Source organism: Neofelis nebulosa, chromosome 16 (genome assembly GCF_028018385.1).
Source record: "Neofelis nebulosa isolate mNeoNeb1 chromosome 16, mNeoNeb1.pri, whole genome shotgun sequence".
In the NCBI taxonomy this organism is placed as follows: Eukaryota; Metazoa; Chordata; class Mammalia; order Carnivora; family Felidae; genus Neofelis; species Neofelis nebulosa.
Window position 1 is genome coordinate 10,418,282 of NC_080797.1, and position 15,968 is coordinate 10,434,249.

Consider the following 15,968-nt stretch of genomic DNA (forward strand, 5'->3'; position numbering starts at 1 on the left):
TTATAGTTCAGAGTCTGTTTCTTGGTTTACCTCTCTCTCTCTCTTTTTCCTCCCTTTGCTCACTTGTGTTGTTTCTTAAATTCCACATATAAGTGAAATCACGGTGTTGGTCTTTCTCTGACTGACTTACTTCACTTAGCCTAATGCACTCTAGCTCCATCCACGTTGTCGCAAATGGCAAGATTGTATTCTTTTTGATGGTTGGGTAATACCCCATCTTCTTTTTGATGGTTGGGTAATACTCCATCTTCTTTTTGATGGTTGGGTAATACTCCATCTTCTTTTTGATGGTTGGGTAATACTCCATCTTGTATATACACCACATCTGTATCCATTCATCAGCCGATGGACACCTGGGCTACATCCATAGTTTGGCAGCTGCGGATAATGCTGCTATAGATATCAGGGTGCACGTATCCCTTTGAAATAGTATTTTTGTATCCTTTGGGTAAATACCTAGTAGTGGAGGTGCTGGGTTGTAGGGTAGGTCGAGTTTTAACTTTTTGAGGAATTTCCATACTGTTTTCCCAAGTGGCCCTGCATCACTTTGTTATTTTCTGTCTTTGAGAAAGAAAGATAGCCATCCTAGCGGGTCTAAAGTGGTATTTCATTGTACTTTTATTTGTATTTCCTTAATGACTAATAATGACAAGCATCTTTTTGTGGATTAACTCGTTCTTCGTATACTGTTTTTGGAGAAATGTCTGTTCAAATCTTTTGCCCATATTTTTTTGAGTTTATTTGTTTATTTTGAGAGAGACAGCGTAAGTAGGAGAGGGGCAGAGAGAGAGAGGGAGGGAGAGGATCCCCAGCAGGCTCCACACTGTCAGCACAGAGCCCGATGCGGGGCTCAAACTTACGAAACCGCGAAATCACGACCTGAGCCAAAACCAAGAGTCGGATGCTTAACCAAATGAGCCACCCAGGTGCCCCTCCTTTGCCCATTTTAAAATTGGTTTGGGGCGCCTGGGTGGCTCAGTCGGTTGAGCGTCCGACTTCGGCTCAGGTCATGATCTCACAGTCTGTGAGTTCAAGCCCCGCATCGGGCTCTGTGCTGATGGCTCAGAGCCTGGAGCCTGCTTCCGATTCTGTGTCTCTCTCTCTCTCTCTGCCCCTTCCCTGCTCATGCTCTGTCTCTCTCTGTCACAAAAATGAATAAAAACATTAAGAAAAAAAATTTTTTTTAAAAATTGGTTTGTCTTTTTATTATTGAGTTATAATAGTTCTTTATATATTCTGACATAAATCCCTTTACCAGATATATGATTTTCAATTATATTCTCTTATTCTGTGGGTTTTCTCTTCAGTTTTTTTGATGGTATACCTTATAACACAGAAGTTTTTAATTTTGATGTGATCCGGTTATCTATTTTTTCTTTGATCATTTGTGCTTTTGGTGATGTATCTAAGAAATCATGGCCTAACCCAAGAACGTGAAGCTTTGCTCCTATATTTTCTTGTAGAAGTTTTCTATTTTTATGTCTCATGTTTAGGTCAATGAACCATTTGGAGTTCATTTTTGTATATGATGTGAGGTAAGGGTTCAATTTCATTCTTTTGCATGGGGATGTCCAGTCATCCCAGCCCCATTTGTTAGAAAGACCCTTCTTTCTCATCAAATTGTCTTGGCACCCTCGTCAAAAAGCAACTGACCATAACTGTAAGGGTTTATTTCTGGACTCCTGGTTCTATTGCATAGATCTATATGTCTATGCACTTTGGTACCTGCCAAGCATGAGTTCAAGCCCTGGTTCTGCCCCCTATGAGCTGTGACAGCCTGGACAAGGTTTTTGGCTTTTTTTTCCCTAACACTTTATTTTATTTTTTGAGAGACAGAGTATGAGCAGGGGAGGGCCAGAGAGAGAGGGAGACACAGAATCCAAAGCAGGCTCCGGGCTCTGAGCTGTCAGCACAGAGCCTGACGCGGGTCTCGAAGCCACGAATGCGAGATCATGACCTGAACTGAAGTTGGATGCTCAACCGACTGAGCCACCCAGGTGTCCCTGGAGGAGAGTTCTTACGAGCCTTTGTTCCCCCTTCTATAAAATGGGGATAATAACACCTTTCTTGTAGAATTATGATTAAAGGTATCATGAGCTCGGTCCATGGCATACACTAAGTGCTCAATAAATGGCGGCTATGGTGATCATAAGCAGCCTCAGGGCTGACATGACACTGGCCATTGTCTAATAATTTCATGTTTACCACTGAAACAGTTTATTTGCCCCTTAGAACAATTTCCTTTTTTTTTAGTTTATTTATTGTGAGAGAGAAAGAGGAGGGGGAGGGGCAGAGAGAGAGGGAGAGAGAATCCCAAGCAGGTTCTACACTGTCAGCACTGAGCCTGATGCTTGAATTCATCAACCATGAGATCATGACCTGAGCCGAAATCAAGAGTCAGATGCTTAACCAACTGAGCCACCCAGGTGTCACCCCAAGGTTTTTAGGCTGTCACCCTCACTCCTTGGCCACTTGAAAAATGTAAACCGAATTCTGTGTCATGAACCTATACAAGATCTCTTACATTCACATCATTGCCAGTTTTACTTAATTATGAAATATAATTTTGCAAATATATATACGTACAAATAAATATATTTATAACATGTAACAGATGTTAAGCAGTAAGATATGATTTTCTTAAAAATTTTTTGTTAATGTTTACTTTTGATAGAGCGTGAGCAGGGGAGAGGCAGAGAGAGAGGGAGACACAGAATCCGAAGCAGGCTTCAGGCTCTGAGCTGTCAGCACAGAGCCTGACACAGGGCTTGAACTTGGGAACAGCGGGGTCATGACCTGAGCCAAAGTCAGATGCGTAACCGAATGAGCCACCCAGGCGCCCCTTCCCACCTGTTCTTAAAAAGAAAGTGGGTTTTCCCTCCCAAAAGCTATTCTAACCTAATTGCTCCTTGAAAGTTAAGCAATGTAACTTTTAAGCTGGTTTTCTCATTCATCCAAAAATGTTTTGCCAGCTTTAGGAGGGTTTGTTGAAAATCACCTTGCTAAAGGAGTGATAATTTCTCTCAATCTTTGCTTAGATCCTGCCCAGCCCCACCTGCTGATTTGGGATGGTTTGGTATATTGACCTGTTTCCATTATTTTCTAGGTCTTCCTATATGCCATTCACTGTGGATATGATATTGAACAAAAGTTGAAACCGCTGCTTTCATGGAAATTTGAGTCTGTAGGGGGACAAGGAACAAAGAAAAATAATCTGCAAATAATCACAGGAACAAATATATGATTGCAAGTTGTGGCAGGTTCCTGGGAGTAAGGGAGGTATTATTGGGGGGTAGGGGTGGGTCAGAGAAGCTGAGGTCTGAACAGGAACAAGAGTTACCCTGGTGCAGAGTGGAAGGGGGAGTGTTCCAGGGAGAGAGACTATCATGTGCAAAGGCCCTGAGGCAGGAAATTGTGTGGCCCATTCAGGAACTGCCCATGGACTGGAATTCAGTGAAAATGTTGGAAACTGGTACAAAATGAGGCTGGTGAGGCATCCAGGAGTCAGACTGTGCAGGTCTCAAAGGCCAGGGAAGGTTTTTTTCCCTAAGAGTAGTAGAAAGCCACTGAAGAATGTCAATGGGGGGAAAATATGCTCAAGTCTTCATTGCCCAAGGGCCCTTTTGTCGATATTTGGAGAAGGGACCACAGAGAGGTGATCAGGGACTCAGGAAAACAAACAGGTGGCAGTAGCTCCAGAGAGAGAGAGAGAGAGATTGAGAGAGAGAGAGAGACAGAGAGAGAGAGAGAGAGAGAGAGAGTGTGTGTGTGTGTGTGTGTGTGTGATAATCTGGGCAAGTATGAGGCATTGGGATGGACCATCAGGGCAAAGATTAAAACCTTTAACCCTTAAAAACTAAAAACCATGCATCTGCAACATTCTGACAACCCAAGCTTATGCCGGAACTGAAACTCTTCACTAACAAAAATCTAGAGATTTTGTCTTCCATGGATTTAAACAAGTTTCAAGGCTCCAGGACGAGGGCTGCTTTATATCTATCATCTATCTATCTATCTATCTATCTATATCTTATTTATTTAAAGAGAGAGAGAGAGAGCACAAGCAGGGGAGGGGCAGAGAGAGAGGGAGAGAGAATCCCAAGCAGGCTCCACACTGTCAGCACAGAGCCAGACGCAGGGCTGGAACTCACGAACCGTGAGATCAGGACCTGAGCCGAAATCGAGAGTCTGAGCCACCCAGGCGCCCCAAGAGCTGCTACTTCCGACAAAAGCAACAGCTTCCAGCATTTACACGACACTTTCCGTGTGCCAGGCCCCGTTCCCGTCGTGCCACACGGTCATTGTTGTCTGCACTCGCTTTTTCCAGTTGCTTCCATGACTCTCCTCGGGGAGGTCAATTTCATGCTAAGAGATGAAGGAGGAAATGAGACGGATGAAGGCGGCTTAGGGGCAACGAAAGCCGCAGAAGAGCCTCACGGAAGGCGGGTGGAGCCAAGGACCAGGAAGGGGGCGACCCGGGGGTGGGAGGGTGCTGGTGTCTCTGTTTTTTTTCCCCGCACCCGTTTGCAGATGAGGAAACTGAGGCCCAGAGACATTGAATCACTTGTCTAAGGACATGCCGCTGGTGGTGGTCAGCAATCCGGTGAACAGTGGAGCTGAAAAGCAGAGCTCGCCAGGGTGGGGGCCAGGGCGGTCAGGGAACTGGCGAGTGGACAAGCGGGCTGTCCCTCCGGTGAGCTGCTGTCATGATGAATCACCTCCAGCAGTCTTGGGCCTCGAAGCCTGCCCTCCACTCAGTATCCAGTTCCCGGGAGAGGCTGGGGGGACCCACGCTCCCCCTGGCGAGGCTGCAGCAGAGGGCAAAGGTGTCATCTGTAAAGATGATCTGGCATCACTGCTGGAAAAGCAAGGGGAGGGTTCCGGGTCAGCACAAGAGGCCTGGTGTGCCCCCCCCCGGCCCTCCCCATCTCAGAGCACGCCCAACTTCTGCCCACCGCCCAATGCAGGCTCCCCAGGCACCTGATCCGACTGGTGTTTCCTCCTGCCATTCTGGAAGGTTCCCCATTCTGTCAGTCTAGTTCGGGGTCTTGGAATTCCTTGCCTGCGTCCCTCCCGCACACTGTGGCCTTCGGTCCGGACCTCATCAAGACTGTGCCCTATCCAGACGGATTCTCGGAAAACAAGGTCTGATTTTGATAAGCTGTGATGAGCTCCTTCGTGCCCACCGAACCCACAGCCTTCCCACAGCCCACAGGCCTCCACGAGTCCCCTGCCCCTGGAGCCCCGTCCATCCCCTCACCTCCTGGGGCAGCACCGTACACATCACCACTGCTTATTATTAGCTCCAGGGGATGCATGACCTTGTTGACTGCCTCTGTGCCTTCGCTTTGGCTGTTCCACGCCCTTTTGCTGTTCCTTGCTTGAATAGCCCTCATTCAGCACAGATGCCATTTCCCTCCTGCAGCAGCTTCGTCCGAGTCACGGTCAATGTCTTGTGCATCCAGTTGCCACAGTTGCCATACGGTTTTGAAATTTCCTGTTTTGCCCCATCATTCGGCAGGTATCTCTTGACCACCTACTGGGTGCCAGACATCATTCTAAGGTGCGAGGATGACGGCAGGGAGCAAACCAAATTCCAGCCGGAGGGCGGCAGGTAGCAAACGAAATAAGCGACAAATGAATAGCATGTCTGTGGGCAATAAACGCCCGGGAGAAAAATGAAATGGAGGAAGAAGACAGAAAGTGATAGGCTGGGCTGGTTACCGTTTTCCATGACACTTGAGCGGAGCTGTGTGTGGATGTCAAGGGAAGGGCCTCCTAGAGAGGGACAGGAGAGGAGCAGGACACCCTCAGGCCACCGTGGAGACCTCGTGTTTTCCTCTGAGCGAAACGGGAAGCCGGGGCACCCGAATGCTGGCTGGAGAGGGGCCTGCAGGTGGGGAAGTTTGGCAGGAAGTGTGGTAGAGAGAGACCAAGAATCTGCAGCAGCGGGAGAGGTAAGAGACGCGACAGTAGGTGACATCCACCTGATAAAGGTGCCCCTTTAGGTGGCACAGAGGACATGCCCAGCAAACATCTGGCAAATGGCCGAGGGAGGGGCTTCTAGATTCCTTCCTTCGCAAGCGTCTCTGGTTTCCTGGGCGACCACACGGTCATGATGGGTTCTTGGCATAAGCTCTGCTCTTCAACAGGAGGGCAGATCCGCGCATCAGTGGGGCCTCACGGAGAAAGTCCCCAGCCTGCGGTTCCTCGGGTGGGACACCTCTACCTCGAAGGGGCCCTGACACCTGTGCGCATGGGCGGAGAGGTGAGGGGGACAAGAACGTGCCCATGCACTGGTGCGTGTGGGGGTGGCTGCGTGCACGCACACTCACCATGACTCGTAGCTCACCCTCTGCTGACCTTACATAACAGGGCAATTGGGACAATAGCCTCTGGCAATTGAATTTCGGAAATCTGGAAGAGGTGCATGCCAGGCTGAATCAATCAGGGCCCCCTTGCCCAGGGCAAACACAGAGGCTCCTTTTGAAGCTTGGATGTGCGCCCCACCCAAGCCTTCACAGACGCATTCTTGCATTTCAGAACAGAAAAAAAATAAACAACCCAAGGCCTAATCCCCAAAGCTGGGGCTCATAGGAAGGAGAGGTCCGTTAGCTACAACCCCTATTTGAATACTGTTTTGTTCTTGTTACACAAACTTCCTGGGCAGGGACTCCCAGGCCACGTGGGCTGGAAGAAGGGTCCTTAAAAGTGTCCCCTCTAGGCTGCTCATTCCAGAAGCTCAAGGCGCTGGGAAAGGCTGTGTCAAAGGTAATCTTCTCCCCTCCCTTCCTCCCACCCCGTTCTTTTTTTTTTTTTTTTTTTTTTTTTTTTTTTCCCCTAGGTGAGAACACCTAGTGTCTTTCGGCCTCACTTTGCTCGGCTGTTAAATGGACTCCAAACAGTTCCTTCTTCCCCAGGGCGCTGCTGTGGAGTTTTTGTGAGGATCGAAGGGGAGGATTGAGGGGGAGCCATCCTCGGGGACGTCTGGGGGCAAAGGCGGCACAGGTGAGAAGGTGGCACGCGGAGATGTGGGAAGGCAGCTGGTCCCGGGAAAGGAGGTCCAGCTGCTCCCGGGTGTGCCACGTGCAATGTTAGACGCCCTCCAGCTCCGTGAATCGCTAATGACTGAGAGGCAGCGCCATTATTAACGCTGTGCAGAGGGGGCTCCTTCCCAGAGACCACATGGTTCTGAGTGCTGGACCAAGTGCCCACCCCGTCTCACTCACCCACTCCGCCCTGGACCGCCCGGCCTTGGGGGCCGCTGGCCAGAGGCTGATGCTCTGGTTTCACTACCTGAGGCTGGGGAGGGAAGCAGGACCTTCCTGCGAGGCTGTGTGGCTGGGGTCGTGGTCAGCAGGAGCGCCCTGGATGCCAGCAGGGGCCCCTCCTCTCTGTGCAGAAGGCCTGGGGTGGGGCTCAGCACCGTGGAGAGGGGAGGCAGTGGGAGATCCCAGAAACCACCTGCTGGAATTCAAGCAGGATTACACGCGCACACACAGAGCTATTTCCGCTTTGCCAAAAAAAAATTATATATACCATATATGCATATATTTACATACATATATGTATATATGTCAAACATATGCATATATAATATATATGGCATATATATATATATATTTTTTTTTTTTTTGCAAAGTAGAAGTAGTCTTATCGTGGTTTTCTTCCTGTTATTAGCAGTTATGCGGTGTCTGAAAGAGGTGGGGTGTCTCCGGGAAGACGGAAAGGAATTGCTGAGGGAGAAGAGAGAAGGGAGGCTTTTCTCTGTGCCCCTTTTGTATCTTTTACTTCTTCCACCACGAGCATGTGTTACCTGGTCAAAAAGTTACAAAGCATTTTTAAAAAATGCAAGCTCATTGCCAAAGAAGTCAAACACCGCGGAAGATGGAAGCGAAGGTCACCGCTGATGTCACCCCCGTCTATGGTGGCCATGTTGGGAGCCACCCTTCTAGTCTTTTCTTGCGTGTTCAAGAGCACACACACACATGCACACACACGCACACGTGCATACCTAGTGTTCCTGCTGCCCTGCTCCCGGTTTTCTTTCTTATGCCTCGTGCCTGGGATACATCCAGCAGGCAGCCAGTGCCCTTATGAAGGTGCAGAAACATCTATTTTGCCTTCCTCCTAAATCCTGCACAAGGGGCCATCACCCAGGTGCTGTATGGCTCGTTTCAGTCGCTGATGGACGTTTCGGATGTTTCCAGTATTTCTCCGTTATACAAAGACTTGATGACCTTTCTCATTCATGCTTAGGAACGCTGTCATTTCCATAGGCTCCTGAATGTGGACCTACACTCTCAAAGGGAAATAACGTTTTAAAGGCTTTTGCTTAGATGCAGCCGAACGGCCCCCAGAAGAACCAGCCCAGTGTGCCAGGACGGTTTCTCGCCCTGGTAGCAGGGATCCCCTCCACACGTCCGTGTGCAACTCGGAGGCCCTGGGAGACGGGAGACTTCTGCTGGCGTGTGCCCTGTGTCTCACCGGTGTTGCGGGCACGCACTGGTTTAAAGGCCAAGGCTGGTTCCACCCGCAAAATGCTTTTGCGAACAGAAAGGTGGTGCTGGTATGCTGATGCTGGGCTTTCTTTAATCACCTCGGGCGTGGAATCCCAACCCGGGCCAGCCAATCTAATCCGGAGTGTGGCCTGGCTGGGTGTGCGGAGCTCTTGGAGTGTTTGCGGGGGGGAGTGTCTCTGGCTCTGCAAGCGGGTAGCGGTGGGGGTGGGGCTTGAGAGATGCTAGGAAGGGCCTCCCCCACCTCTGCACTCCCCTCCCTCCGCACACTGCCAGGATCTCACCGTGAGCAGTTAGGGTCGCATGCCATTGCTTCCTGGCCCTCCGTGCAGATGCTTTGTGATCAGTTCAGGGGCCAGGGGGGCCAGACAGCTGGGCTAGGGAGCTGAGAAGGCAAAAGAATGCCGTTTCCCCAGCTCTCCTGGGAGATCGTTCTCTTCTTACAAAAGAAACGCGGCGGAGGGGCAATGAGGATGCTGCCTCTGCAGCCCCCAGGTCCTGGTGATGAGGGAGGCGGCCGTCCTCCTCCCCGGCTCCAAGATGCTCTCTGTCCCCAGGCACCATGAGCAAAATCGGCGAAGTCGTGCAGCGGGCCAGGGCCGCCTTCAACTTGGGCAAGACGCGCCCGCTGCAGTTCCGGATCCAGCAGCTGGAGGCGCTGCGGCGCATGATCAAGGAGCACGAGAAGGACATCGCGGGCGCGCTGACAGCGGACCTCCACAGGGTGCGCCAGAGCGTGAGACCCCCGTTTTGTAGCCATGTCCTGGGGACACGACACCCCGAACGTCGGGTCTCCTCATTCTCCCAGCCCTCAGCCCCACGCAGGGCCACCTGGGTTCCCCTAACCAGAGAGCATCCCAGCTTGGCGTCCCAGAGGGCCCTCCCTCCCCGTCCATCCCTCACCCTGAGCGAAATCAGACACCTCCAAATTCTCAACCCCTTCGCCTTGCTGCCCCCAAGTCACCTGGCCCTGCCTCCACCCGTTCCATTTTTGCCTTGGAGGAGAGCAAAGCGACTCTCGAGCTCATGTCCCTCCTGTTTCAGAGTCCTTTGCTGCTGTATTTTTTTTTTAACTTCTTTTTCTTTAAGTTTATTTATTTATTTATTTATTTATTTATTTATTTATTTATTTTGAGAGAGACAGAGAGAGCAAGCAGGGGAGGGGCAGAGAGAGAAAGGGACAGAAGGTCCGAAGCGGGCTTTGTGGTGACAGAACAGAGCCAGATGTGAGGCTCGAACTCACAAACCCTGAGATCATGACTTGAGCTGAAATCAAGAGTCCCAGGCTTCACAGACTGAGCCACCCAAGTGCCCCGCTGCTGTATTTTTTAAATCTCTGGTTCCTCATCTGAAAACAAAAGCTTCATGACTTCTGCGTTGCTTCTCACAGCCAAAGTTCATGGAAGTGTTGTATTTTCCTGCTGTTTGCTCCTCCTTTCCCCTCACCCCTGCAGCATGGCTTCCTCCCCACCCACTCCAGGAGGATCCCTTGAAGGCTTGGCCTGCTCCCTCCCTCCCCTGCTGAGAGGTTCTCCTGGATTTTTTCCTCTCTTTGGCAGCCTTTAACCTATACCCATTTCTTCAAGGTGGCCTTCTTAGGGCTCATCCTGAGTTCAAGTCTCATTTTAATCTATAAGCATTCCTAGACCCTCCTCAGCTCGCTTCCCGCCCCCCCACCCCCAATTAATGACCTTCAAATCACCCAGGTCTGAGGTCCTTTTAGGCACCATGAATTTGGCATGTGCAAACTCCCCGGGCCCTCCACACTGTCAGAAAGGGGCCCTCGCAGACCCACCACCCCAGCAGCAAATCCTCAGCTCTGCCCACAGCCCCACTGTGCCTTCGGTGGCCCGGACCCCTGGCCTGGGGAGTGCACAGTGAACAGCCCCCATCACCTTGGCAGCTGAACATGCCAGGCTGTGTCCAACGTGCCCACCCAGCATGTGAAGTACTAAAAATGCCCCCATTTTTGAGATCTGGAGACTGAGGTTAGGACAGGGTGGGCAGCTCGTTCAGGGTCACACGTCTAGGGCCCAGTGAGCCAGGACCACAGGCAGCCCCGGTGACTCCCTGAGCAGAGGCCTGGCTGCACGGCCCTGGATCTCTGACCGGGGAGCTCACACGGAACCCCCCCCCCCCCCCCCCGCCACCGCAGAACGAGTGGAACGCCTACTACGAGGAGGTGGTGTATGTCCTGGAAGAGATCGAACACGTGATCAAGAAGCTCCCCGAGTGGGCTGCAGACGAGCCCGTGGAGAAGACTCCACAGACCCAGCAGGATGAGTGTTACATCCACTCGGAGCCCCTGGGCGTGGTCCTCATCATCGGCACCTGGAACTGTCCCTTCACTGTCACGGTCCAGCCCATGGTGGGCGCCATCGCTGCAGGTACTCGGGCTCTGTCTCCGGAGGGCGTCAGGAGGGATCACTGCCCCAGCCCAGTGGAGCCAGAGATGGGGTGGGGCTCAGGGACTGGTTTGATGGGGCTCACTCCCTGGGGCTCACTCCCTGGGGCTCAGGGAGTGGTTTGATGGGTCTGAATTTCCCCAGAGGCTTCAGGGAGCAAACTCTTTAGTCGGCCCCCCTGGTGCCCGAAGCCCGGCCTGGCTCAGAAGTGACCGCGGCCCGCCCCTTTCTGCCGGCCTGGCTCAGAAGTGACCTCGGCCCGCCCCTTTCTGCCCGCCGTGTATGCGGGGCCGGGTGGCTCTCAGCTTAGATGCATCTGGGCTCACCAGTCCCACCAGTTGGGACCAGCTCTGCTCTCCCATCAGGGCCCAGGCCCTTCCCTCCCTTCTCTTCCCCCTCCTCCCGCATCTGAACAACCGCAGAGGGCGGGTGGTGCAGCTTCTGTGGGCGCCTGCCCTCCGCTCTTCTGTCCGTTCCGCCAAGGACGCAGAGAACGGAGGGGCTCCCGGCGTGGTCACTGGGAGGGCAGGGCCCTGACTCTGCGTGCTCTGCAGGGAACGCGGTGGTCATCAAGCCCTCGGAGCTGAGTGAGAATATGGCGAACCTGCTGGCCACCGTCATCCCTCAGTACCTGGACAGGGTGAGGTGCTCCCCAGGTCTTTGGGGGTTGGGAAATAGTGAATTTTTGCAGCAAGGGGCTAAGCCTTGGGTTGGGGCCAATGACAGCCGGCCTCTCCCATTGAAGTGAATGGAGTCCCGGGGTCAGGAGAGGGGGTCTGTTTGGTGATGGCCGGGTGGGCAGGGCGAGGAGGAAGCGTTGTGGTCTTTTCTGAGCCCCGCCTTCTCCTTGCACGGAAGGATCTGTACCCGGTGATCAATGGGGGCATCTCTGAGACCACAGAGGTCCTCAAGGAGAGATTTGACCACATCCTATACACCGGGAACACCGCTGTGGGCAAGATCATCATGATGGCCGCAGCCAAGCACCTGACCCCCGTCACCCTGGAGCTAGGGGGCAAGAACCCTTGCTACGTGGACAAGGACTGTGATCTGGATGTCGCCTGCAGGTGAGTGGCCATTCTGGCTGCCCTCCAGCTCACGCAGACCACAGTTCTGCCGTGAGGGACACAGACATCGTCCCTGCCCTCACGGTGTCTGCGGTCTTGGGTGGGAGCTGGGGGTGGGGGTGGGGTACCATACCCACAAAAGAGGTGCAAGGCAGTCTGGGAAGGCTTCCAGCAGGAAAGAGGTCGAGCCAGAATCCTTTCACATCCCACGTGCGTGGCCTTCCAGGGTGTGGGGACCCTGAGCAGAGATAACACCTGGCCATGCAGGGCTCAAGGGCATGGACAGAGAGGCACAAAGGTTGCCCACCCCAGACGTCTCCCAGAAACCCCCCACCAGTCATTGATGAGGTTAGCACGTGTGATGCCATCGGCCCCTGTAAACACATTCAGGGACATGCGTCTGCTCAGTCCAGTGTCTAGAAACCAGTGGGACCTTAGGGAGCCTCTGGCTTCTGGGTACCTGAGAGCTCTCCCCCAGTGCTCAGCCCCTCTTACCTTGACCCTGAGATAATGGAATAAGATGTTTGTCCGAGGGAGCCTCCCATGCCTCGCGGGATGCAATCTAATCTGGAATTTTCACAGACGCATCGCCTGGGGGAAATTCATGAACAGTGGCCAGACCTGTGTGGCCCCGGACTACATCCTCTGTGACCCCTCCATCCAGAACCAAATTGTGGAGAAGCTCAAAAAGTCCCTGAAAGTGAGTGTTGGTCCCTGGGGCTGAGTGAGAAGCTGCAAGGCAGTGAGGTGGGTCTAGACTTTAGAACACACTGGATTTTTTTTTTTTCCTGGTCATCAAAATAATCCACACTCACTGTAAATAATTTGGAAAATGTTATAAAAGGGGGCGCCTGGGTGGCTCAGTCGATTAAGCGTCCACCTTTGGCTCAGGTCACGATCTTGAGGTTCGTGGGTTCAAGGCCCGCGTCAGGCTCTGCGCTGACAGCTCGGAGCCTGGAGCCTGCTTGGGATTCTGTGTCTCCCTCTCCGTCTGCCCCTCCCACGCTCACGTTCTGTGTGTCTCTCTCTGAAAAAGAAACATTAAAAGAAAGTTCTCAGAAAAGGTTATAAAGGAATAAAACGTAAAGAAACAAAAGCTCCAGCTAGAAACCCACCGCCTCGACAATCACTGCTGCCTTCCTCGTACGTCCCACACTCTTCCTTTCCGTGAAGACACACATTCGATCTTCTGACAACGTCCACACAACTGTGCACAGATTTCTTTCAAATAATGCTGTCTCGCAGCTGTTCATACACCGTGAAAGTTTGGAGCACTGCAGGTGTCATGACAGCTCAGCAGTCCTGGGCTAGATGGTGCCCCTGGGTGCTCCCAGGCCAAGGTCGCCCCTCAGCCAATGGCCATGATGAGGGTCCACGTCCTCACCTGAAACCTGTCACCTCTTGTCCGCAGGAGTTCTACGGGGAGGATGCCAAGAAGTCCCGTGACTACGGAAGGATCATTAACTCCCGGCACTTCCAGAGGGTGATGGGCCTGATGGAGGGTCAGAAAGTCGCCTACGGAGGCACTGGGGACGCGGCCACCCGATACATCGGTGTGTGTGCTCACCCTTGGTGTGTGTGTACGTGCCCGCTGCCAGGGTCCCCGCAGGTGGACAGCTATCCCTGAGGAGCAGACGTGATCCAGTGGGCCTGGCGGGGGAGGGGGTCAGGGGGATGCTCCGGGGGTCTCGGCAGGCAGGGACTGGGCACGACTCCCGGGAAGCCTATCCCCAGCCCAGAAGCCCTCTGCCCACCAGGCCCAGGCGGCATCAGCAGGGGGTCTGAACGGCAAGGCCCCAAGAGTAACGAGTGCCCAGCTGGAGGGCCCCCCCCAGTGCCCAGGCTTGAAGGTCACCCGATGCGACCCCACTCGGCCCCCAGCTTGTCGGAGACTGAAGGGCTCTGGCAGGGGCTCAGGTGGCCAGCGGGGCACAGTACCCACCCGCTCCAGATGTGGACCCTGGGTTTCCCCCACGTGTAGGTTAATCCACAGTTCTCTCCTTGGTCTGCTGTGATGGTGCCCAGGCGGGGGGCGGGGGGGCTCACCCGTGCCCCACCCGAATCCTGTACAGGAATTGAAGGAAGAAGCTAGGTGCCTGGGCTTGCAGAGGCCTCTGCACCCGCTGACTCTCGCTTGTTTCCCGTCCCAGCCCCCACTATCCTCACAGACGTGGACCCCCAGTCCCAGGTGATGCAGGAGGAGATCTTTGGGCCCGTGATGCCCATTGTGTGTGTGCGCAGCCTGGAGGAGGCCATCCAGTTCATCAACCAACGGGAGAAGCCCCTGGCTCTCTATGTGTTCTCTCTAAATGACAAGGTAGGCCTGGGGTGCCCTCCTCCCAGGGTCCTGGGGGGGGTCCCGACACAGCACTCACGTGAACAGGATCCAGGGGTCCACGGGCCCAGGTTCAAATCCCAGCATCACTGCTTACCGCTGTGTGATCTTGGGCAAGTCACTTAACCTTTGGGAGCCTCTTTGTCCTCCGCTCTGAAACCAGTCCATCGACTTGACCCCCAAGGCTCTGGGATGTGCCCAGGCAGAGTGGGGAGGGGCCTGGGGGGTCGGGGAAGGAGACTGAGGCGGGGGTGGGGCCGGCTGCTGTTGCAGGTGATTAAGAAGATGATTTCGGAGACCTCGAGCGGTGGCGTGACGGCCAACGACGTCGTTGTCCACAACTCTGTGCACTCCCTGCCTTACGGGGGTGTGGGTGAGTCTGGGGCTGAGCTCGCTGCCTGCCTGCCCCCTCCAGGTGTCCCCCCTCCACAGCCCTGGGTTGGGAGTTCAGGAGGGACCAGAGCAGCCCTGGGCCTCAGACCCCCACTAACGTCTCCTGTGTGGGCCTCTGGCTCCGGCCGGCACATCCATCAGCCATGTTCGACCTTGAGACCCTAGAGGGTCCTAAGGGTCACCTGGTACCCCAGTCCTGCTTCAGGGAGGCCCTGAGAGAGGGGACATGGCCCGGAGGTCCCACAGCTGAAACAACTCTTCTGAGCACCTTCTGTTGTCCCCAGCGTGGACGTGTCCCTTGGGGCCTCCGCCAGGGATCGGCCACCCCTGGGAGGCTCAGAGAAAGGGCACGTGAGGCTTGTCGGCAGGGTCTGGGGGTCTCGGGCCACCGGGGGCTGAGCCAGCTCCTCCCCGCAGGGAACAGCGGCATGGGGTCCTACCACGGCAAGAAGAGCTTTGAGACCTTTTCCCACCGACGCTCTTGCCTGGTGCGGCCTCTGCTGAACGATGAGTCCCTCAAAGCCAGATACCCCCCAAGCCTGGCCAAGGTGAGAGGTGGGGGCGGAGGCCGTCGGGGAGACTCGGCTGCTGGGAGCCCCTGGGCCCGCGCAGGACACGGGCCTCACTGCCCCCTTGTGTCCTCTTCGCAGATGACCCGTCACTGAAGTGCTGCACCTGGCTGGCCTCCCCGCGCCGCACCCCTGCCCCTCTGTCCAGCCCTGGGAGAATTGCTCCCGGAGCCCCCCCTCTTGCTCCCCTGAGGATCACTGCATGCCCCCACTCCCATCTGGGCCCCGGGCCTCACTTCCCCAAGTCCCCGCCCCCTCGCTGGACACGTAGAGACCAATAAAAGTTCCCCAGCCGGACCAAGGAATGTGTGCGCCTGCTTCCTTTGCAGCCCCCGCATCCTCCCCGGTCCCGTGCCCCCGCCCCAGCCAGTCCTCATCCCGACTTGCACTGAAGGCCTCCCCAAAGTCCCGCGTTGGCCCCCAGAGCCCCGAGGCAGGAGCCACTGGTGTCCTGGAGCCATTTATCCTGCATCTCGACTTTGGGAGTGAGCTCCGTTTCTGGTGTATCCAGCGAAGGGGTGACCGAGGGGGCTGTCTTGATGGCAAGTGGCTCCGAAACTGGAGGCCAAAGTGCTCCTCTCACACTGGGTTTGGCACCCAGGGCAGGGGTCCCTCGGTGAGACCATGCAGGGGTCAACACGAAACCCTTGGGTGATTTCCGAGCGCAGCTCCTGGGCGGA

General features: G+C 54.3%; 1 protein-coding gene across 1 annotated transcript; it reads left to right on the top strand.

The window, feature by feature from the left end:
- The first annotated feature begins 6,663 nt into the window (after window positions 1-6,663).
- On the top strand, window positions 6,664-15,585 carry ALDH3A1 (aldehyde dehydrogenase 3 family member A1). Its single transcript, XM_058703884.1, has 11 exons — window positions 6,664-6,771; window positions 9,077-9,243; window positions 10,675-10,906; window positions 11,479-11,564; window positions 11,783-11,991; window positions 12,574-12,691; window positions 13,403-13,544; window positions 14,142-14,308; window positions 14,600-14,699; window positions 15,137-15,267; window positions 15,370-15,585. The coding sequence occupies exons 2-11, from the start codon at window positions 9,082-9,084 to the stop codon at window positions 15,382-15,384; spliced, it is 1,362 nt and encodes a 453-aa protein (XP_058559867.1). The 5' UTR covers window positions 6,664-6,771; window positions 9,077-9,081; the 3' UTR covers window positions 15,385-15,585.
- The last annotated feature ends 383 nt before the right edge of the window (window positions 15,586-15,968 follow it).